The sequence below is a fragment of the Phyllobates terribilis genome, unplaced genomic scaffold, assembly GCF_046119375.1.
Source record: "Phyllobates terribilis strain yellow unplaced genomic scaffold, ASM4611937v1 Scaffold_12__6_contigs__length_324123572, whole genome shotgun sequence".
Classification (NCBI taxonomy): Eukaryota; Metazoa; Chordata; class Amphibia; order Anura; family Dendrobatidae; genus Phyllobates; species Phyllobates terribilis.
This window is the reverse complement of record NW_027362772.1, coordinates 8,686,045-8,704,679: the sequence shown is the minus strand read 5'-3', so window position 1 is coordinate 8,704,679 and position 18,635 is coordinate 8,686,045. Positions and strand designations below refer to the sequence as shown.

Below are 18,635 nucleotides of genomic sequence, written 5' to 3'. Positions count from 1 at the left end.
ATGGACAGAGACAAGATGGCGGAGAGGATATTACACCTCACCCTAGAGATCCTCTTCCGGCTTACTGGAGAGGTGAGAGATTCTGATGACGTCACATTACATCATTCTTATCTATGGGAATAACAGATGGACAGAACTGGAGAGGTGAGGACTCTGGAAATGTCTGCAGTGAGACTTATTAATGTGTCTCTCCATAACCAGGATTACACAGTAGTGAAGAAGACCTCTAGTGAACGCTGTCAGGACCCTGTGTCTGAGGGATGGGGAAGACCCCTGAGCCCAATCACAGGGCCTCCACCTCACCCCTTCATACATGAGGACATCAATGACCAGAAGATCCTAGAACTCACCTACAAGATGATTGAGCTGCTGACTGGAGAGGTGACACTGCTTAGACCTCAGTTCACATTGTCTGGTTTTTTGACTTGTTTGCATTCTGTGCAATTTAAGGGTGTGGCATGCCCTTTGTTGAGCTGATTGGTATATATGTAGCTTACCACGGGCCTAGGTGGTCTGGAGTTGGGACCCGGTCCTATTTGTCTACCCTTTTATATGCATTACTTCAACTTTGATATACAGTAAGGTTTTTAATATAGGCAGTATAGGTACCGTCCCAATTTGGGGTCACCTTGCCGCTGGTGGGATGGCTTGTATACTTTTTTTGATCAAAAATAGTTCACTAAGTACCCTATATTTATTATGCAACTTTGCTTTACATTTATATATAATTATGGTAGGGTATGAGATATATTTTTGTCTTGCTTCTTTTTTGCTAGTGTGAACATGCCTCTGTTTCTTGTATGTCTGCCATCTTAGACCTCAGTTCACATTGTCTGTTTTTTTGACTTGTTTGCATTCTGTGCAATTTAAGGGTGTGGCATGCCCTTTGTTGAGCTGATTGGTATATATGTAGCTTACCACGGGCCTAGGTGGTCTGGAGTTGGGACCCGGTCCTATTTGTCTACCCTTTTATATGCATTACTTCAACTTTGATATACAGTAAGGTTTTTAATATAGGCAGTATAGGTACCGTCCCAATTTGGGGTCACCTTGCCGCTGGTGGGATGGCTTGTATACTTTTTTTGATCAAAAATAGTTCACTAAGTACCCTATATTTATTATGCAACTTTGCTTTACATTTATATATAATTATGGTAGGGTATGAGATATATTTTTGTCTTGCTTCTTTTTTGCTAGTGTGAACATGCCTCTGTTTCTTGTATGTCTGCCATCTTAGACCTCAGTTCACATTGTCTGGTTTTTTGACTTGTTTGCATTCTGTGCAATTTAAGGGTGTGGCATGCCCTTTGTTGAGCTGATTAGTATATATGTAGCTTACCACGGGCCTGGGTGGTCTGGAGTTGGGACCCGGTCCTATTTGTCTACCCTTTTATATGCATTACTTCAACTTTGATATACAGTAAGGTTTTTAATATAGGCAGTATAGGTACCGTCCCAATTTGGGGTCACCTTGCCGCTGGTGGGACGGCTTGTATACTTTTTTTGATCAAAAATAGTTCACTAAGTACCCTATATTTATTATGCAACTTTGCTTTACATTTATATATAATTATGGTAGGGTATGAGATATATTTTTGTCTTGCTTCTTTTTTGCTAGTGTGAACATGCCTCTGTTTCTTGTATGTCTGCCATCTTAGACCTCAGTTCACATTGTCTGGTTTTTTAACTTGTTTGCATTCTGTGCAATTTAAGGGTGTGGCATGCCCTTTGTTGAGCTGATTGGTATATATGTAGCTTACCACGGGCCTAGGTGGTCTGGAGTTGGGACCCGGTCCTATTTGTCTACCCTTTTATATGCATTACTTCAACTTTGATATACAGTAAGGTTTTTAATATAGGCAGTATAGGTACCGTCCCAATTTGGGGTCACCTTGCCGCTGGTGGGATGGCTTGTATACTTTTTTTGATCAAAAATAGTTCACTAAGTACCCTATATTTATTATGCAACTTTGCTTTACATTTATATATAATTATGGTAGGGTATGAGATATATTTTTGTCTTGCTTCTTTTTTGCCATAGTCATACATGTAGTATAATGCACAGCCCATAGTCCATCCATGTAGTATAATGCACAGCCCATGGTCCATACATGTAGTATAATGCACAGCCCATACTCATACATGTAGTATAATGCACAGCCCACACTCTTACATGTAGTATAATGCACAGCCCATAGTCATACATGTAGTATAATGCACAGCCCATACTCATCCATGTAGTATAATGCACAGCCCACACTCATACATGTAGTATAATGCACAACCCATACTCATACATGTAGTATAATGCACAGCCCATAGTCCGTACATGTAGTATAATGCACAGCCCATACTCATACATGTAGTATAATGCACAGCCCATAGTCCGTACATGTAGTATAATGCACAGCCCATACTCATCCATGTAGTATAATGCACAGCCCATAGTCCGTACATGTAGTATAATGCACAGCCCATACTCATCCATGTAGTATAATGCACAGCCCATAGTCCATACATGTAGTATAATGCACAGCCCATACTCATACATGTAGTATAATGCACAGCCCATAGTCCGTACATGTAGTATAATGCACAGCCCATACTCATCCATGTAGTATAATGCACAGCCCATAGTCCGTACATGTAGTATAATGCACAGCCCATACTCATCCATGTAGTATAATGCACAGCCCATAGTCCGTACATGTAGTATAATGCACAGCCCATACTCATCCATGTAGTATAATGCACAGCCCATAGTCCATCCATGTAGTATAATGCACAGCCCACACTCATACATGTAGTATAATGCACAACCCATACTCATACATGTAGTATAATGCACAGCCCATAGTCCGTACATGTAGTATAATGCACAGCCCATAGTCCGTACATGTAGTGTTATGGCCAAGGGCACCGTGTACTCGCTGATTTAAAGAAAGCAAAACATTATACTCACCTTCTCTCTGCTCCCTCGCCGCTCGGTGTCTTTTTTCTGGAGCTGCCGCTGACTTCAGCTGCAACCGACAGGAGAGCATGATGTTACTTCCATGCGCCCCCTAATGGCGTACATGCCGATGTCAGCTGCTGGCCTCTGATTGGTCAGCAGCGTGTATTGTGGCACTTCAGCTGAATGTCAGTCCGAGAACACACATCCAGCTGAAGTAGGGGTCGGTCGCAGGAGCCACTGCGGTCATTAAGCCTCTCAATATAATGCTCTCATAGTACCTCTATTTCCCCACACCGTATAATGTTCCCACAGTACCGCCATCCCCCCACATACAGTGTAATGTTCCCACATTACCACCATCCCCCCCCACATACAGTATAATGTTCTCACAGCCCTTCCATCCCCCCACATACAATATAATATTCCCACATTACCACCCCCCCACATACAGTATAATGTTCTCATAGTACCGCCATCTTCCCACATACAGTATAATGTTCTCACAGCCCTTCCATCCCCCCACATACAATATAATATTCCCACATTACCACCCCCCCACATACAGTATAATGTTCTCATAGTACCGCCATCTTCCCACATACAATATAATTTTTCCACAGTACTGCCATCTTCCCACATACAATATAATATTCCCACATTACCACCATCCCCCCACATACAATATAATATTCCCACATTACCAACATCCCCCCCACATACAGTATAATGTTCCCACATTACAACCATCCCCCCACATACAGTATAACACTTTCTTTTCTTTTTTTGGTGTTGTTCATGTAATATATGGAAGCCTACAGGAAAATGCTAAAAGAAACATAATATCCAGGAAAAAAACACTGTACATGGAGCCATTAGCATCAAATAACTGTCTTGTTCTTACACACACGCTCTTATAAATGAGATCTAACGTGATAAAAGATTACAACCTGGGGAAGACGGGAAACATTCATACAGACGGTCGCTGATGATGGAGTCAGTGAAGATGAAGATGTCGTCCTCATCATGAAGTTGTTATTTCTCATGCCATGTGTAATGTATATGAGGAGAATTAGCGTTATGGAAGATGAGTCTATAAGAAACGTATTCAGCTGCCGACTCCGAGGAAGAAACTGCTTGTTGTCTGTGGCCTAAAATATATAGGTTTTATTAGTACGTCAGGGACAAAAGCAGAATGTTGTAAAATAATAAAAATACCATTGCTGCTTGGGTTTCTGGGTGATTCTTACTGAAGCAGTGGCCAACTTAGCCAGTGATTGGAAGTATGGAGGAGATGTCTAAGTCAGCAATTCAACTTATGTTCCAGTCCATAAAAAACTAGAGAACACAACATCTACACATTCTATCTCCTGATATATTTCCCTTATTGTCTCCAGTAATTGTATTATTACACAGAATTCTTTATGATGTTACATCGGCTCATCTTCTTCTCATTCAGGTTTCTACAATATCAGATCCTCTCAGTGAAGATCTTCTATATTAAGAGAATTTTTCTGAATCACCTATCAAGGATGGATATGGACAGAGACAAGATGGCGGAGAGGATATTACACCTCACCCTAGAGATCCTCTTCCGGCTTACTGGAGAGGTGAGAGATTCTGATGACGTCACATTACATCATTCTTATCTATGGGAATAACAGATGGACAGAACTGGAGAGGTGAGGACTCTGGAAATGTCTGCAGTGAGACTTATTAATGTGTCTCTCCATAACCAGGATTACACAGTAGTGAAGAAGACCTCTAGTGAACGCTGTCAGGACCCTGTGTCTGAGGGATGGGGAAGACCCCTGAGCCCAATCACAGGGCCTCCACCTCACCCCTTCATACATGAGGACATCAATGACCAGAAGATCCTAGAACTCACCTACAAGATGATTGAGCTGCTGACTGGAGAGGTGACACTGCTGGGAATGCTGGGACATTATACAGTAACGCTATGGAGGGATCGAGGGGATGACGGTATCACTGTTGTGTCAGGTTCTTATAAGGTGTCAGGATGTCGCCGTCTATTTCTCCATGGAGGAGTGGGACTATTTAGAAGGACACAAAGAACTGTACAAGGACGTCATGGTGGAGGTTCCCCAGCCCCTCACATCACCAGGTAATAGACAGGACTAAATACACACGGCCTATAATTATCTGTATGTAAAGAATGAATTCAGACCATGTATGTGTTTCCTCCAGATCTATCCAGTAAGAGGACAACACCAGAGAGATGTCCCCATCCTCTTCTTCCACAGGACTGTAAACAAGAAGATCCCAATGTTCCTCAGGATCATCAGGTAGATGGAGAGAAGGTGTCATGAGATCTCCCCTATGATGTGTAGGCGGCTGTGAAGGTCTTGTGCTCAGTCTTGTTTTATCCACCAGTATTATATGTTTTATACTTATGTAATGAGAACGGTGGAGATGGCAGGATTAGAGCCGATCATAGATGTGACTTCTCCATCTGTCTGTGACTTATATATTTGTTTCAGGGTGAAGATCTGACACATATTAATACTACAGAGACATATGTGAGGGGTGATGAGCGGTGTAAGGAGGAGATTCCTACATATGACTACCCAGGTGAGTAGTAACCACTAAATGCAGGGAAGTCACAGATTCTTCTCAGTCACCGGCTGTGGCTGCTTTATCGGTGGTGTAGTCCGGCCGTATCACAATCGTGTGATCACCATTTTCCCTCTAGACCACAACATTCTCCTCCATCCAAAAATGTTCACATAACTTTGTGTAATTGTAAAAGACCTTTTCTATAGAACTTACAACCTGGAGGATCCACCTACCCCCTGGGATTAGTAGACGCTGACCGTTACCTGCCCCGATCTGTAAACTACAAAGCCAAATGACAGCGTACGTAGAAAGTGCTGGCAAGTGAGAAAATCACTTGAAGAAAAATATTCTGATGGGCCTGTAAGAGAAAGCGGAGGGTAATGATGCTGTTGGCTTCCTAGATCCCTGATATCTTATTGGATGAATCTACCTTCTCTCCCTTCTGTGCTGCTGAATGTTCTCATATGGTCCCTATAAGACCAGGTGCAGTCTTTCTGGCCAAACTTCACTTTTATGATCGAAAATATTAAATGTGCAGTGAGGGCCAAGTGTGAATTTCTGTACAATAACAACGGAGTTTCCCTTTATTCTGACTTTTCAAACTATCTTCAAACAGGATCTTGATAAACTACATAAATAACATTACACTTGTGCCATGATATGTCTCTAAGCTGTGCGTGGCTGATGGCTGTAATATACATCTATTAACGCTTGCAGGAGATCTGGTGGCATGGCTCGAGCCCTGGTTTCATGGATTCACTCCACGTCATAAATTACATTATGTTTTCAATCCTTAGGAATTCAGAATACTGCACAATCTCTCCTAAAATGGGGGGCACTAATACTTTCTCTACTCTCCTGGTCAGGACTCATCATACCTCCAATGGTCCACCATAAATGAGCGCAACTCCGGTTTAGTGTTGGAGCTCTCCCTTGTTGGGGATGTAACATATCTTTTATTCTGTCTTTTTTACAGGTTCATTCTCTATGATAGTTTGATTGTGGTGGGATCGGCCTGACTCACTTATGTGACTCTGTAATTCCCTGGTAGTCTTTAAAAGAAGGTCTCCATTACCTCTTCCCAATACCCGAGGTCTAAATTTAAGACCCCTCAGGTCTGCAGTATTATAAAAAGTTCTCTTTCCATTTCTAATATTTCTTCTTGAAATTTATCTGACAGAAAATATTGTCCCTTACGATAGTTTAGATGACGAGGAGCCACCGAGCCCCAGACTCTAATTACCCCAGAGAGGTTTCACCACTAGTTACTCATTATTTACTGAGAAGACTGTTCAGTTCCATCATTTCAGTAGATGTGTTATTGTCTATACTCACAATTTTTGACTACAACAGTTCGTTCCCAAAATACTCTGATTTAACCCCTTCCCGCAGACAGTTTTTTGTTCCTAATCAGCCCCATTTTTCAAATCTGACGTGTGTTACTTTATGTGGTGATAACTTTTGGAATTCTTCACAAAGGATAATAGCAGAAAAATGGACCTTACAAATTATTTCCAACTACTCTTGAATGTGACAATCCCCTGTATACGGTTGTAGACTACTGTCTGGGCACATGGCAGGGTAAGAAGGGAAGGAGCGACATTTAGCTATTTGAATGCAGATCTTGCAGATCCCAGAGGAGATGGGACACAACATTTGTAGAAACCTTAATATGACAAAATGGCAGAAAACCAGAGCAATAGAAATCCCCATAAAGTGACTCCATTTTGGAAATTATAACCCTCAGTGAATTAATCTATAGGAGTAGTGACTATTTTGACTCCACGGCCACTTTCTAGACATTAGCTCGCAGTCGATGTTGGAGAGTAAAAATTGCACATTGGCCATTTTATTCCCCAACACATAGTGCCCAGATTGTGCTCCAGGAGACACACACTGTAAATGAAGAGGGTTCTTCTCACTATAGTAATGCCAAATACATGGATGATAAATGTGGTTTGGACGCACTGTAAGGCTCAAAAGAGAGGGGGAGATCGGACTTTGGGAGAGTGGATATTGCTGGATTGGTTTATGGATGAGTAGTAGTTTTTATTGGTATCATTTTCATCTACATAACATTGTTTGGTGGCTTCTTTTTCCATATTTTGGAGGCCGAATGCACAAACAGTTGAACACCGCTCCAATGGTTCATCCTATGAAGTTTTCTATTAGACTGTGAATTGTCATTCTGTCAATAAGTTGTCATTTCTACTGACATTTTAAGTAGAAATGTTCAAAAATATAAATTTCAAGGATGTTTTATTTAAAATTAATATTTTTTTTTTCTTGACAGATGACTGTACCAGGAGATCAGAGGGACAGGAGATTTTTATATCAGATGATCTTGAGATCCCACAGGATACAATTGAAGTGAATGCCATTACTCCAGATATCCCATCATCCCTTCACATCAGAGATCTGTCATCTGATCCTATGAAACAGGTCCTGTCTTCTGATTCATTACCGACTACTAAGGAAAGTCAAAATAAAAGAATAAGAATTGAAAAACGAACTGCTCCTAAAGCAAAGAAGTAATTTTCACTTTCAGAAAATGGAAATAGTTTGACCCTCGAAAAGTCTATAAGTCAAAAAATACACACAGTGGACAATAGATTTTCGTGTTCCAAATGTGGGAAATGTTTTAACTGTAACTCAGTTTTGGTTAGACACCAGAGAACTCACACCGGGGAGAAGCCTTTTTCATGTTCAGAATGTGGGAAATGTTTTAACCGTAAATCAGTTTTGGTTATTCACCAGAGAACTCACACTGGGGAGAAGCCTTTTTCATGTCCAGAATGTGGGAAATGTTTTAACCGTAAATCAGTTTTGGTTATTCACCAGAGATCTCACACAGAGGAGAAGCCTTTTTCATGTTCAGAATGTGGGAAATGTTTTAACCATAAATCAGCTTTGGTTAAGCACCAGAGAACTCACACAGGGGAGAAGCCTTTTTCCTGTTCTGAATGTGAGAAATGTTTTAACCAGAAATCAGATCTTGTTAGACACCAGAGAGCTCACACAGGGGAGAAGCCATTCTCATGTTCAGAATGTGGGAAATGTTTTTACAATAAATCAGCTTTGATTAACCACCAGAGAACTCACACAGTGGAGAAGCCTTTTTCCTGTTCTGAATGTGAGAAATGTTTTAACCAGAAATCAGATCTTGTTAGACACCAGAGAGCTCACACAGGGGAGAAGCCATTCTCATGTTCAGAATGTGGGAAATGTTTTAACCTTAAATCAGCTTTAATTAGACACCAGAGAATCCACACAGGGTAGAAGCCTTTTTCCTATTCTTTTTTTTTTAATTCAGTAAATTTTTGAGTTTTTTTCATTATTTTTTTTTTTTTACAAAACAAGAAACCAGTACATACAATAATAAAATAACATACATGCATCTCGCCGATATATCCTTTCAGCTTGCCCATTACCGTCTGATAACTTGCAGTTACTATATCTTACAATTAACATTCCACATTCTTGAAATCTCTTATATAAGCATAATATTGTAATAAACATTATAATCCTATACACATATAGGTGTGCTATATTACCCAGACCACATGTTAAGGAATTCCAATACACAATGAAACATTAGACCTCGTCAATGCCTCCCTTCCTCCATAAGTCAAATTGTCTCTCCAGCAATAACCCCCTTGATGGCATTCCAGGTGTATCCAACCATAAGTCTCATATTTTCTCAAATTTATTAATTGAGTTTCATTTTTGATATACCTCTTTTTCTAATCTGATATTATTTATCCTATTTTTGAGTTCACTAATTTCTGGGGGTGAGGCGTTAATCCATTTGGGTGGAATATGTTTCCTAGTTTGAAATAAAATACGTGAAATCCCTATTGAAATTGGGTCAAACTCCATATAATCCTCTAATATACCTAATAGGCATTTTTTGGGTCTCGTTGAATATCTACTTTATATTCCCTCTTTATAATAGACAGAACTCCTTTCCAGCATTTACCTGACTCCCGGCATTCCCATAGCGTATGTAATAGGCCCGCAGCATCCATTTTACATCGTGGACATTCAGCATCAGTCCGGTATCCTATGTTACATAGGAATCTTAGTATTTCCCTTCTCTAATACCAACTTAACTAAAGTATTATGTTTTACCCAAAAGGGAGTCCATTTTGATTGTGCATTAAATGAATGCCGAAACTGTAAATATCTATAGAATTGTGTCAACCCAAATTCCCCCTTTAATTGATCAAAGCACTTAAGTATCCCTTCAGACAATAGGTTTTATATCGTATATACCGTATTTTTCGGACTATAAGATGCACTTTTTTCCTTCAAAATTTTGGAGGAAAGTAGGGGGTGCGTCTTACAGTCCGAATGTGGCATATAAATAATACTCTGGCTGGTTGAGGAGCGGAGCACAGGAGGCAGGAGCCGCCTGCTGCTGCCTACACTGTGCTCGGTGCTAATGAAAATGGCTATTCATGCCCATGGGGGTGAATATTCATGGTCTTTAATAGCGGGCACACGCGATCGCTCAGCAGCAGTATCCGCGCTGCGGCTACACTGTGTGCCGGCTATTAAGGAGAATGAAGTCACAGCTTCTGTGTGCCATGTATACCAGAATAGGGTTAAGGGGGGGCCATGCATACCAGTATAGTGATGAGGGGCGCCATGCATACTAGGATGGGGATGAGGGGTGACATCCATGCATAACAGGATGCACGGGTGCCATGCATACCAGGAAGAGGGATGAGAGGGGCCTTGCATACCAACAGGGATTCGGAGTGCCATGCATACCAGGATAAGGATGAGGGATGCCATGCATACCAGGATAGGGATGAGGGGGCCATGCATACCAGAAGGGGGATGAGGGGTGCCATGCATACCAGGAAGGGGGATGAGGGGTGCCATGCATACCAGGAAGAGGGACGAGGGGTGCCATGCATACCAGGAAGAGGGACGAGGGGTGCCATGCATACCAGGAAGAGGGATGAGGGGTGCCATGCATACCAGGGGTGCCATGCATACCAGGAAGACGGACTAGGGGTGTCATGCTTACCAGGAAGAGGGATGAAGGGTGCCATGTATACCAGGATACGGATGAGCGGTGCCATGCATACCAGGATAGGGATGAGGGGGCCATGCATACCAGAAGGGGGATGAGGGGTGCCATGCTTACCAGGAAGAGGGATGAGGGGTGCCATGCTTACCAGGAAGAGGGATGAGCGGGGCCATGCATACCAGGAAGAGGGATGAGAGGGGCCATGCATACAAGGATATGGATGAAGGGTGCCATGCATACCAGGATAGGGATGAGGGGTACCATGCATACCAGGATAGGGATGAGGGGGGCAATGCATACCAGGATGGGGATGAGGCGTGCCATGCATACCAGGAAGAGGGATGCCATGCATACCAGGAAGAGGGATGCCATGCATACCAGGATAGGGATGATGGGGGCCATGCATACCAGGATAGGGATGAGGGGTGTCATGCATACGAGGATAGGGATGAGGGGGGCCATGCATGCCAGGATAGGGATGAGGCATGCCATGCATACCAGGATAGGGATGATGGGGGCCATGCATACCAGGATACGGATGAGGGGTGCCATGCATACGAGGATAGGGATGAGGGGGGCCATGCATGCCAGGATAGGGATGAGGCATGCCATGCATAACAGGATAGGGATGAGGGATGCCATGCATAGGAGGATAGGTATACGGGGGGGGCATGCATCCCAGGATAGGGTTGAGGGGTGCCATACATACCAGAAAGGGGGGTGAGCGGTGCCATGTATACCAGGAAGAGGGACGAGGGGTGCCATGCATACCAGGAAGAGGGACTAGGGGTGCCACGCTTACCAGGAAAAGGTATGAGGGGGGCCTTGCATACCAGGATAGGAATGAGGTGGGCCTTGCATACCAGGATAGGGATGATGGGTGCCATGCATACGCGAGGATAGGGATGAGGGGTGCCATGCATATGAGGATAGGGATGAGGGGGGCTATGCATGCCAGGATAGGGATGAGGGGGCCATGCATACCAGGATGAGGACGAGGAGTGCCATGCATACCAGGAAGAGGGATGCCATTCATACTAGGATGGGGATGAGGGGTGCCATGTATACCAGTATGGAGGGGTGCCATACATACCAGGGTGAGGAATGTCATGCATACCAAGATGGAGGGTGTCATACATACGAGGATGAGGGGTATTATGCATGCCAGGATGAGGGGTGCCTTGCATGCCAGGATAGGGATAAGGGGTACCATGCATACCAGGGCTGTGGAGTTGGTAAGCCAAACCTCCGACTACGACTCCTCAATTTCCATGACCACGACTCCGACTCCCTCATACATGGCTCATGTTTAAGTGATGAATTTACTGTAGCACAGATTCATCTCAGCTAAAAGTCCGAACCTTTAGATCAGGAATAGGACAGACATTTATAGGACATTTCAGAACTTTTCCACATTCTTATGAAAAAATATTCCACACAAACTGCATTTTACTACTGTACCCAATTTATTATATATTTTAGGAGTGGAGTCCATTTTATTCTGACTCCACTAAAATGGTCTCCGACTCCGACTCCACAGCCCTGATGCATACCAGGATAGGGGATTGGGGTGTCACGCATAATAGGAAGGGGGGCATATACAGTATACCAGGATGGGTGATATTAACAGAATTGGGGGACATTACCCCTATAACAGTGTCAGCAGCAGACTCCCTTCCCCATAACAGTGCATCATGACCACATTTTTTGCTTACATTTTTTTTCTATTTTCCTCCTCGAAAACCTAGGTGCGTCTTATGGTCCGGTGCATCTTATAGTCCGAAAAATACAGTATACCTTTATCCAACCAACTGCGAAATCCCTCTAATTTATAGGACTCAGCATATTTATTATTAAACCATATCTATAATATAAGGCGGGATGTGTGTCTCTGTCTGAAGCCTCGATAGACTGCGCATGCGTGACGCGCAGTCTGGCTCCAGAGAGAAGCACGCATCCAGCCGTTACAGGTAAGAGGAGTACAGTCATGGCCAAAAGTATTGAGAATGAGACAAATAGTAATTTTTCCAAAGTTTACTGCTTCATTTTTTGTAATGGCAATTTGCATATACTCCTGAATGTCAAAGAGTGATCAGCTTAACAGCAATTACTGTACTTGCAAAGTCAATATTTGCCCAGAAAATGAACTTTAACCCCCAAAACACATTTCAACATCATTGCAGTCCTGCCTTAAAAGGAGCAGCTAACATCGTTTTAGTGATTGATCCATTAACACAGGTGTGGGTGTTGATGAGGACAGGGCTGGCGATCAATCAGTCATGATTAAGTAAGAATGACATCACTGGACACTTTAAAAGGAGGCTGGTTCTTGGTATCATTGTTTCTCTTCAGTTAACCATGGTTATCTCTAAAGAAACACGTGCAGCCATCATTGCACTGCACAAAAATGGCCTAACAGGGAAGAGTATCGCAGCTACAAGGATTGCACCTCAGTCAACAATCTATCGCATCATCAAGAACTTCAAGGAGAGAGCTTCCATTGTTGTCAAAAGGCTCCAGGGCGCCCAAGAAAGACCAGCAAGCGCCAGGACCGTATCTTAAAACTGTTTCAGCTGCGGGATCGGACTACCAGCAGTGCCGAGCTTGCTCAGGAATGGCAGCAGGCTGGTGTGAGTGCTTCTGCACGCACTGTGAGGCGGAGACTCTTTGAGCAAGGGCTGGTTTCAAGGAGGGCAGCAAAGAAGCCACTTCTCTCCAGAAAAAACATCAGGGACCGACTGATATTCTGCAAAAGGTACAGGTAGTGGACGGCTGAGGACTGGGGCAAAGTCATTTTCTCTGATGAATCCCCTTTTCGATTGTTTGGGACATCTGGAAAAACAGCTTATTCGGAGAAGAAGAGGTGAGCACTACCACCAGTCTTGTCTCATGCCAACTGTAAAGCATCCTGAAACCATTCATGTGTGGGGCTGCTTCTCAACCAAGGGAATCGGCTCACTCACAGTCTTGCCTAAAAACACAGCCATGAATAAAGAATGGTACCAGAATGTCCTCCAAGAGCAACTTCTCCCAACCGTCCAAGAGCAGTTTGGCGCCCAACAATGCCTTTTCCAGCATGATGGAGCACCTTGCCATAAAGGTGATAACTAAATGGCTCATGGAACAAAACATAGAGATTTTGGGTCCATGGCCTGGAAACTCCCCAGATCTTAATCCCATTGAGAAGTTGTGGTCAATCATCAAGAGACGGGTGGACAAACAAAAACCAACAAATTCTGGCAAAATGCAAGCATTGATTATGCAAGAATGGACTGCTATCAGTCAGGATTTGGTCCAAAAGTTGATTGAGAGCATGCCAGGGAGAATTACAGAGGTCTTGAAGAAGAAGGGGCAACACTGCAAATATTGACTTGCTGCATTAACTCATTCTAACTGTCAATATAACCTCTTGGTACTCATAATATGATTGCAATTATATTTCTGTATGTGATATAAACATCAGACAAACACTAATAAAAACCAGAGGCCAGCAGATCATGTGAAAATATAATGTTGGTGTCATTCTCAATACTTTTGGCCATGACTGTATATGGTGCTGGAGATCACGGTATGCGCAGACACTGAACGCATACCGCGATCTCTGGCGCCATACTTACATACTTACCTGACCGGGAGGAGCGTTGCCGCGGCGCCTCTCTTCGCTGGAGACCAGGGGAGGAGTGAAGGCGTCGGACCAGCGCGTGCGCATTGCGCTATCCGGCGCCATTTTACTGAAGACACATTTACAGTGTGTCTTCAGCAAAATGGCGCCGGACAGCGCGGTGCTCCAGCGCCGCACTCCTCCCCCGGCCTCCAGCAAAAGAGGACGCAGCAGAACTGGAGTACAAAGAAGAAAAGTGAGTATAACTGTTTATTTTTTTTGTATGTGTGTACAGTGTGAAAGGGATGAGGGGGCCACACATAACAGGATTGTGGGGTGAGGGGACCATGCATATATCAGGATTGGGGGGTGAGGGGTACCACACATACCAGGATTGGGGGGTGAGGGGTACCACACATACCAGGATTGGGGGTGAGGGGTACCACACATACTAGGATTGGGGGTGAGGGGTACCATGCATACCAGGATTGGAGGGTGAGGGGTACCACGCATACCAGGATTGGGGGGTGAGGGGTGCCACACATACCACGATTGGGGGTGAGGGGTACCACGCATACTAGGATTGGGGGGTGAGAGGTGCCACACATACCAGGATTGGGGGGGTAAGGGGTGCCACACATACCAGGATTGGGGGGTGAGGGGTACCACGCATACCAGGATTGGGGGGTGAGGGGTGCCACACATACCAGGATTGGGGGGTGAGGGGTACCACGCATACCAGGATTGGGGGGTGAGGGGTACCACGCATACCAGGATTGGGGGGTGAGGGGTACCACGCATACCAGGATTGGGGGGTGAGGGGTGCCACACATACCAGGATTGGGGTGTGAGGGGACCATGCATACCAGAATTGAGGGTGAGGGGTGCCACGCATACCGGGATTGGGGATGAGGGGTGCCACGCATACTGGGATTGGGGATGAGGGGTGCCACTCATACCGGGATTGGGGATGAAGGGTGCCACGCATACAAGGATTGGGGATGAGGGGTGCCACGCATGCCGAGATTGGGGATGAGGGGAGCCACACATACAAGGATTGAGGATGAGGGGTGCCACGCATGCTGAGATTGGGGATGAGGGGTGCCACGCATGCCGGGATTGGGGATGAGGGGTGCCACGGATGCCGGAATTGGGGATGAGGGGTGCCACGCATGCCGGAATTGGGGATGAGGGGTGCCACGCATGCCGGGATTGGGGATGAGGGGTGCCACGCATACCAGGATTGGGGGTGAGGGGTGCCAAGCATAACGGGATTGGGGGTGAGGGGTGCCACGCATATCGGGATTGGGGGTGAGGGGTGCCACGCATACTGGGATTGGGGGTGAGGGGTGCCACGCTTACCGGGATTGGGGGTGCCACGCATACCGGGATTGGGAATGAGGGATGGGGTGCCATGCATACCAGGATGAGGGATACCATACACACCAGGATAAGGATGAGGGGTGCCACGCATACCGGGATTGGGGGTGAGGGGTGCCACGCATACCGGGATGAGGGGTGCCACGCATACCAGGATTGGGGGTGAGGGGTGCCAGGCATACCGGGATTGGGAGTGAGGGATAGGGTGCCATGCATACCAGGATGAGGGATGCCACGTATACTAGGATTGGGGGTGAGAGGTGTCACGCATACCAGGATTGGGGGTGAGGGGTGCCAAACATACCAGGATTGGGGGTGAGGGTTGCCACGTATACCAGGATTGGGGGTGAGGGGTGCCACGCATACCAGGATTGGATGGTGGGGACAGGATGGGGGCAGCACAAATACAAGGAGGGGGGCAGCACATACCAGCATGGGAGACCATATACCAATAAAAATGCTCGCCACCCGGGCGTAGAAAAGGTTCAATAGCTAGTAGGTGTATATTCAATGCAGTCTCCTATTTCCATTATATGGTTACCCCTATCCCAGACCTTGTAGAGTAGAGCAAGTGTAGGGTATATTGATTTCTTGTGCTCAAGGTCATTCAGTTCAACTATATGAATAGGAATATTCCACGGTGTTCCTGAGGTAATTAACCCCTTAATATTATTTGGGTTTGCAGCGCTATGCCACCCACCCAAATGTTGCAGTTGCGCTGCAATATAATATATTAGTGCATTAGGAATCGCCAATCCACCAGATTCCTTGTCACTTTGTAGATATTACATAGTTACATAGTTTATAAGGCCGAAAAAAGACAAGCGTCCATCCAGTTCAGCCTATTTCTTGTGCACTGCAGCTATTCCGCAGCGTTGATCCAGGGGAAGGCAAAAAAAAAACATGCGGTATAGGCCAATTTACATCATTGAGGAAAAATTCACTTCCCGACTCCAATCTGGCAGTCAGATTAAAACCCTGGATTAATTAACTATCACTAAGCATAAGATGTAATTTTATTGTTCTCAAGAAAGGCGTCCAGGCCTCTCTTGAACTCATTAAGTGAGTTGGACATCACCACTTCCTCTCCCAGAGAGTTCCAGAGTCTCACGGCTCTGACCGTAAAGAATCCCCTTCTATGCTGGTGCAGGAACCTCCTTTCCTCCTGACGCATAGTTTGCTCCCTCGTCTTTGTCACCATCCTTGGTATAAACAGGTCATGGGAGAGATCTCTGTACTGCCCCCTGATGTATTTATACATGTTTATGAAGTCTCCCCTAAGCCTTCTCTTTTCCAACGTAAATAGGCCTAATTTTGACAACCTCTCTGGGTATTCTAGTCCCTCCATTCCCTTTATTACCTTAGTCGCCCTCCTTTGTACCCTCTCTAGCTCCAATATGTCTTTCCTGAGCACCGGAGCCCAGAACTGTGCACAATATTCTAAGTGCGGCCTTACCAGCGCTTTATACAGAGGAAGAACAATGTTCTCATCATATGCCCCTATTCCTCTTCTGATGCATGCCATGACTCTATTTGCCTTCGCAGCTACTGCCTGACACTGGGCACTCCAATTTAATTTGCTGTTAACCAAGACGCCCAGGTCCTTCTCCATGTCCGATTTCCCCAACGGTTTCTCATTTAATATGTATGGGTGACTGCTGTTTTTCTTTCCCATGTGCATGACCTTACATTTATCGGCATTGAACCCCATTTGCCATTTTTTGGCCCAACTCCCCAATTTATCTAAATCCTCCTGTAGCTGTGCCCTATCCTCATCTGTATTAACTACTTTACAAAGTTTAGTATCATCTGCAAATATTGCTATTTTACTATGCAACCCTTCCACTAGATCATTAACCGGTTCCCGACCGCCCACTGTACATAAACGTCGGCGCTGCCTGGGCTCTGTGCAGCGCCGACGTTTAAAAACGGTGGGTGGTCCCGCAGCGCTCAGGACCTCCGGGGTCCTGCAAGCGCTGCGGTACCGGTTCAGAGCGATAGCTCTGACATGTGGCATCATGGGGACCTGATTGGATCAGGTCCCCATGATGTTAACCTGTTCCTATCTTCTAGATGCCGCGATCCATAGCGATCGCGCCATTTAAAAGATAGTGACAGCTGGTGGTCGGCGATCGGGACCCCCACATACCTTAGCAGCGGAGGGGATCCCGGTGCTGTGACCTCTGACATCGTCGAGACCTGATTGGCTCAGGTCTCGATGATGTCAGCGTCACACCAGCCAATCAGAGAGATCACTAGGGAAGTTTGTTTTAGCAACAAACTTTCCCGGGCGATCTGACTGATAAATACACTGTTTCCCCTCCGATCTCAGTGAGAGAGCAGAGGAGAAACAGTGTGACAAGAGCTGTCAGCCTTGCCACTGTAAAAGTGAAACAAAAAAAATCAAAAAAGAAGTAAGAGTTAGGTTAGGGTTAGTCAGTCCTGTCAGATCAGTCAGTCCTGTCAGTCAGTCAGTCCTGTCAGATCAGTCAGTCCTGTCAGTCAGTCAGTCCTGTCAGGTCAGTCAGTCCTGTCAGATCAATCAGTCCTGTCAGTCAGTCCTGTCAGGTCAGTTAGTCCGGTCCGGTCCAGTCAGTCCAGTCCGGTCCGTTCAGTCCAGTCAAAAAATATAAAAATAAAATGGCCCGTCAGACTTATACCGCAGAAGAGGTGTATGCCCTGCTATGTTCTGACAGTGATGACAGTGCAATGTCAGATGGAGATGTGGATTTTGAGGGCTTTAGTAGCGGCGACACTGAGAGCTCAGAAATGAGCAGTGATTCTGTTCCATCCTCAAGCCCAAGGACCAGTACAACAATAGGGGCAAATAGAGCTACTGGAGAAACGTCTCCAAATCAGGGAACACTGCCCAGTACAAGCGCTGTCCCTGCTACTAGTGAATTGGTGCACGCCAGTGTACAAGGGGCTTTGCCACATGATCTAGCATTTCCCAGATGGGAGGCTTCGGATTCGGCTGCTCCATTCAGCCCTGATTTCAACGCCATTCCTGGTATAAATGTGGAGGTGGAAGGTTTTTGACCAATTCATTTTTTTAATTTGTTTTTTACAGACAGCTTGCTAGAGCA

General features: G+C 45.1%; 1 protein-coding gene across 1 annotated transcript; it reads left to right on the top strand.

Moving 5' to 3' along the window:
• Positions 1-4,413: 4,413 nt before the first annotated feature.
• Positions 4,414-8,203, top strand: LOC141171886 (uncharacterized). Its single transcript, XM_073655524.1, has 6 exons — positions 4,414-4,560; positions 4,690-4,869; positions 4,952-5,075; positions 5,159-5,256; positions 5,452-5,542; positions 7,821-8,203. Exons 1-6 carry the CDS (start codon positions 4,483-4,485, stop codon positions 8,060-8,062), a joined length of 813 nt encoding a protein of 270 aa, XP_073511625.1. The 5' UTR covers positions 4,414-4,482; the 3' UTR covers positions 8,063-8,203.
• The last annotated feature ends 10,432 nt before the right edge of the window (positions 8,204-18,635 follow it).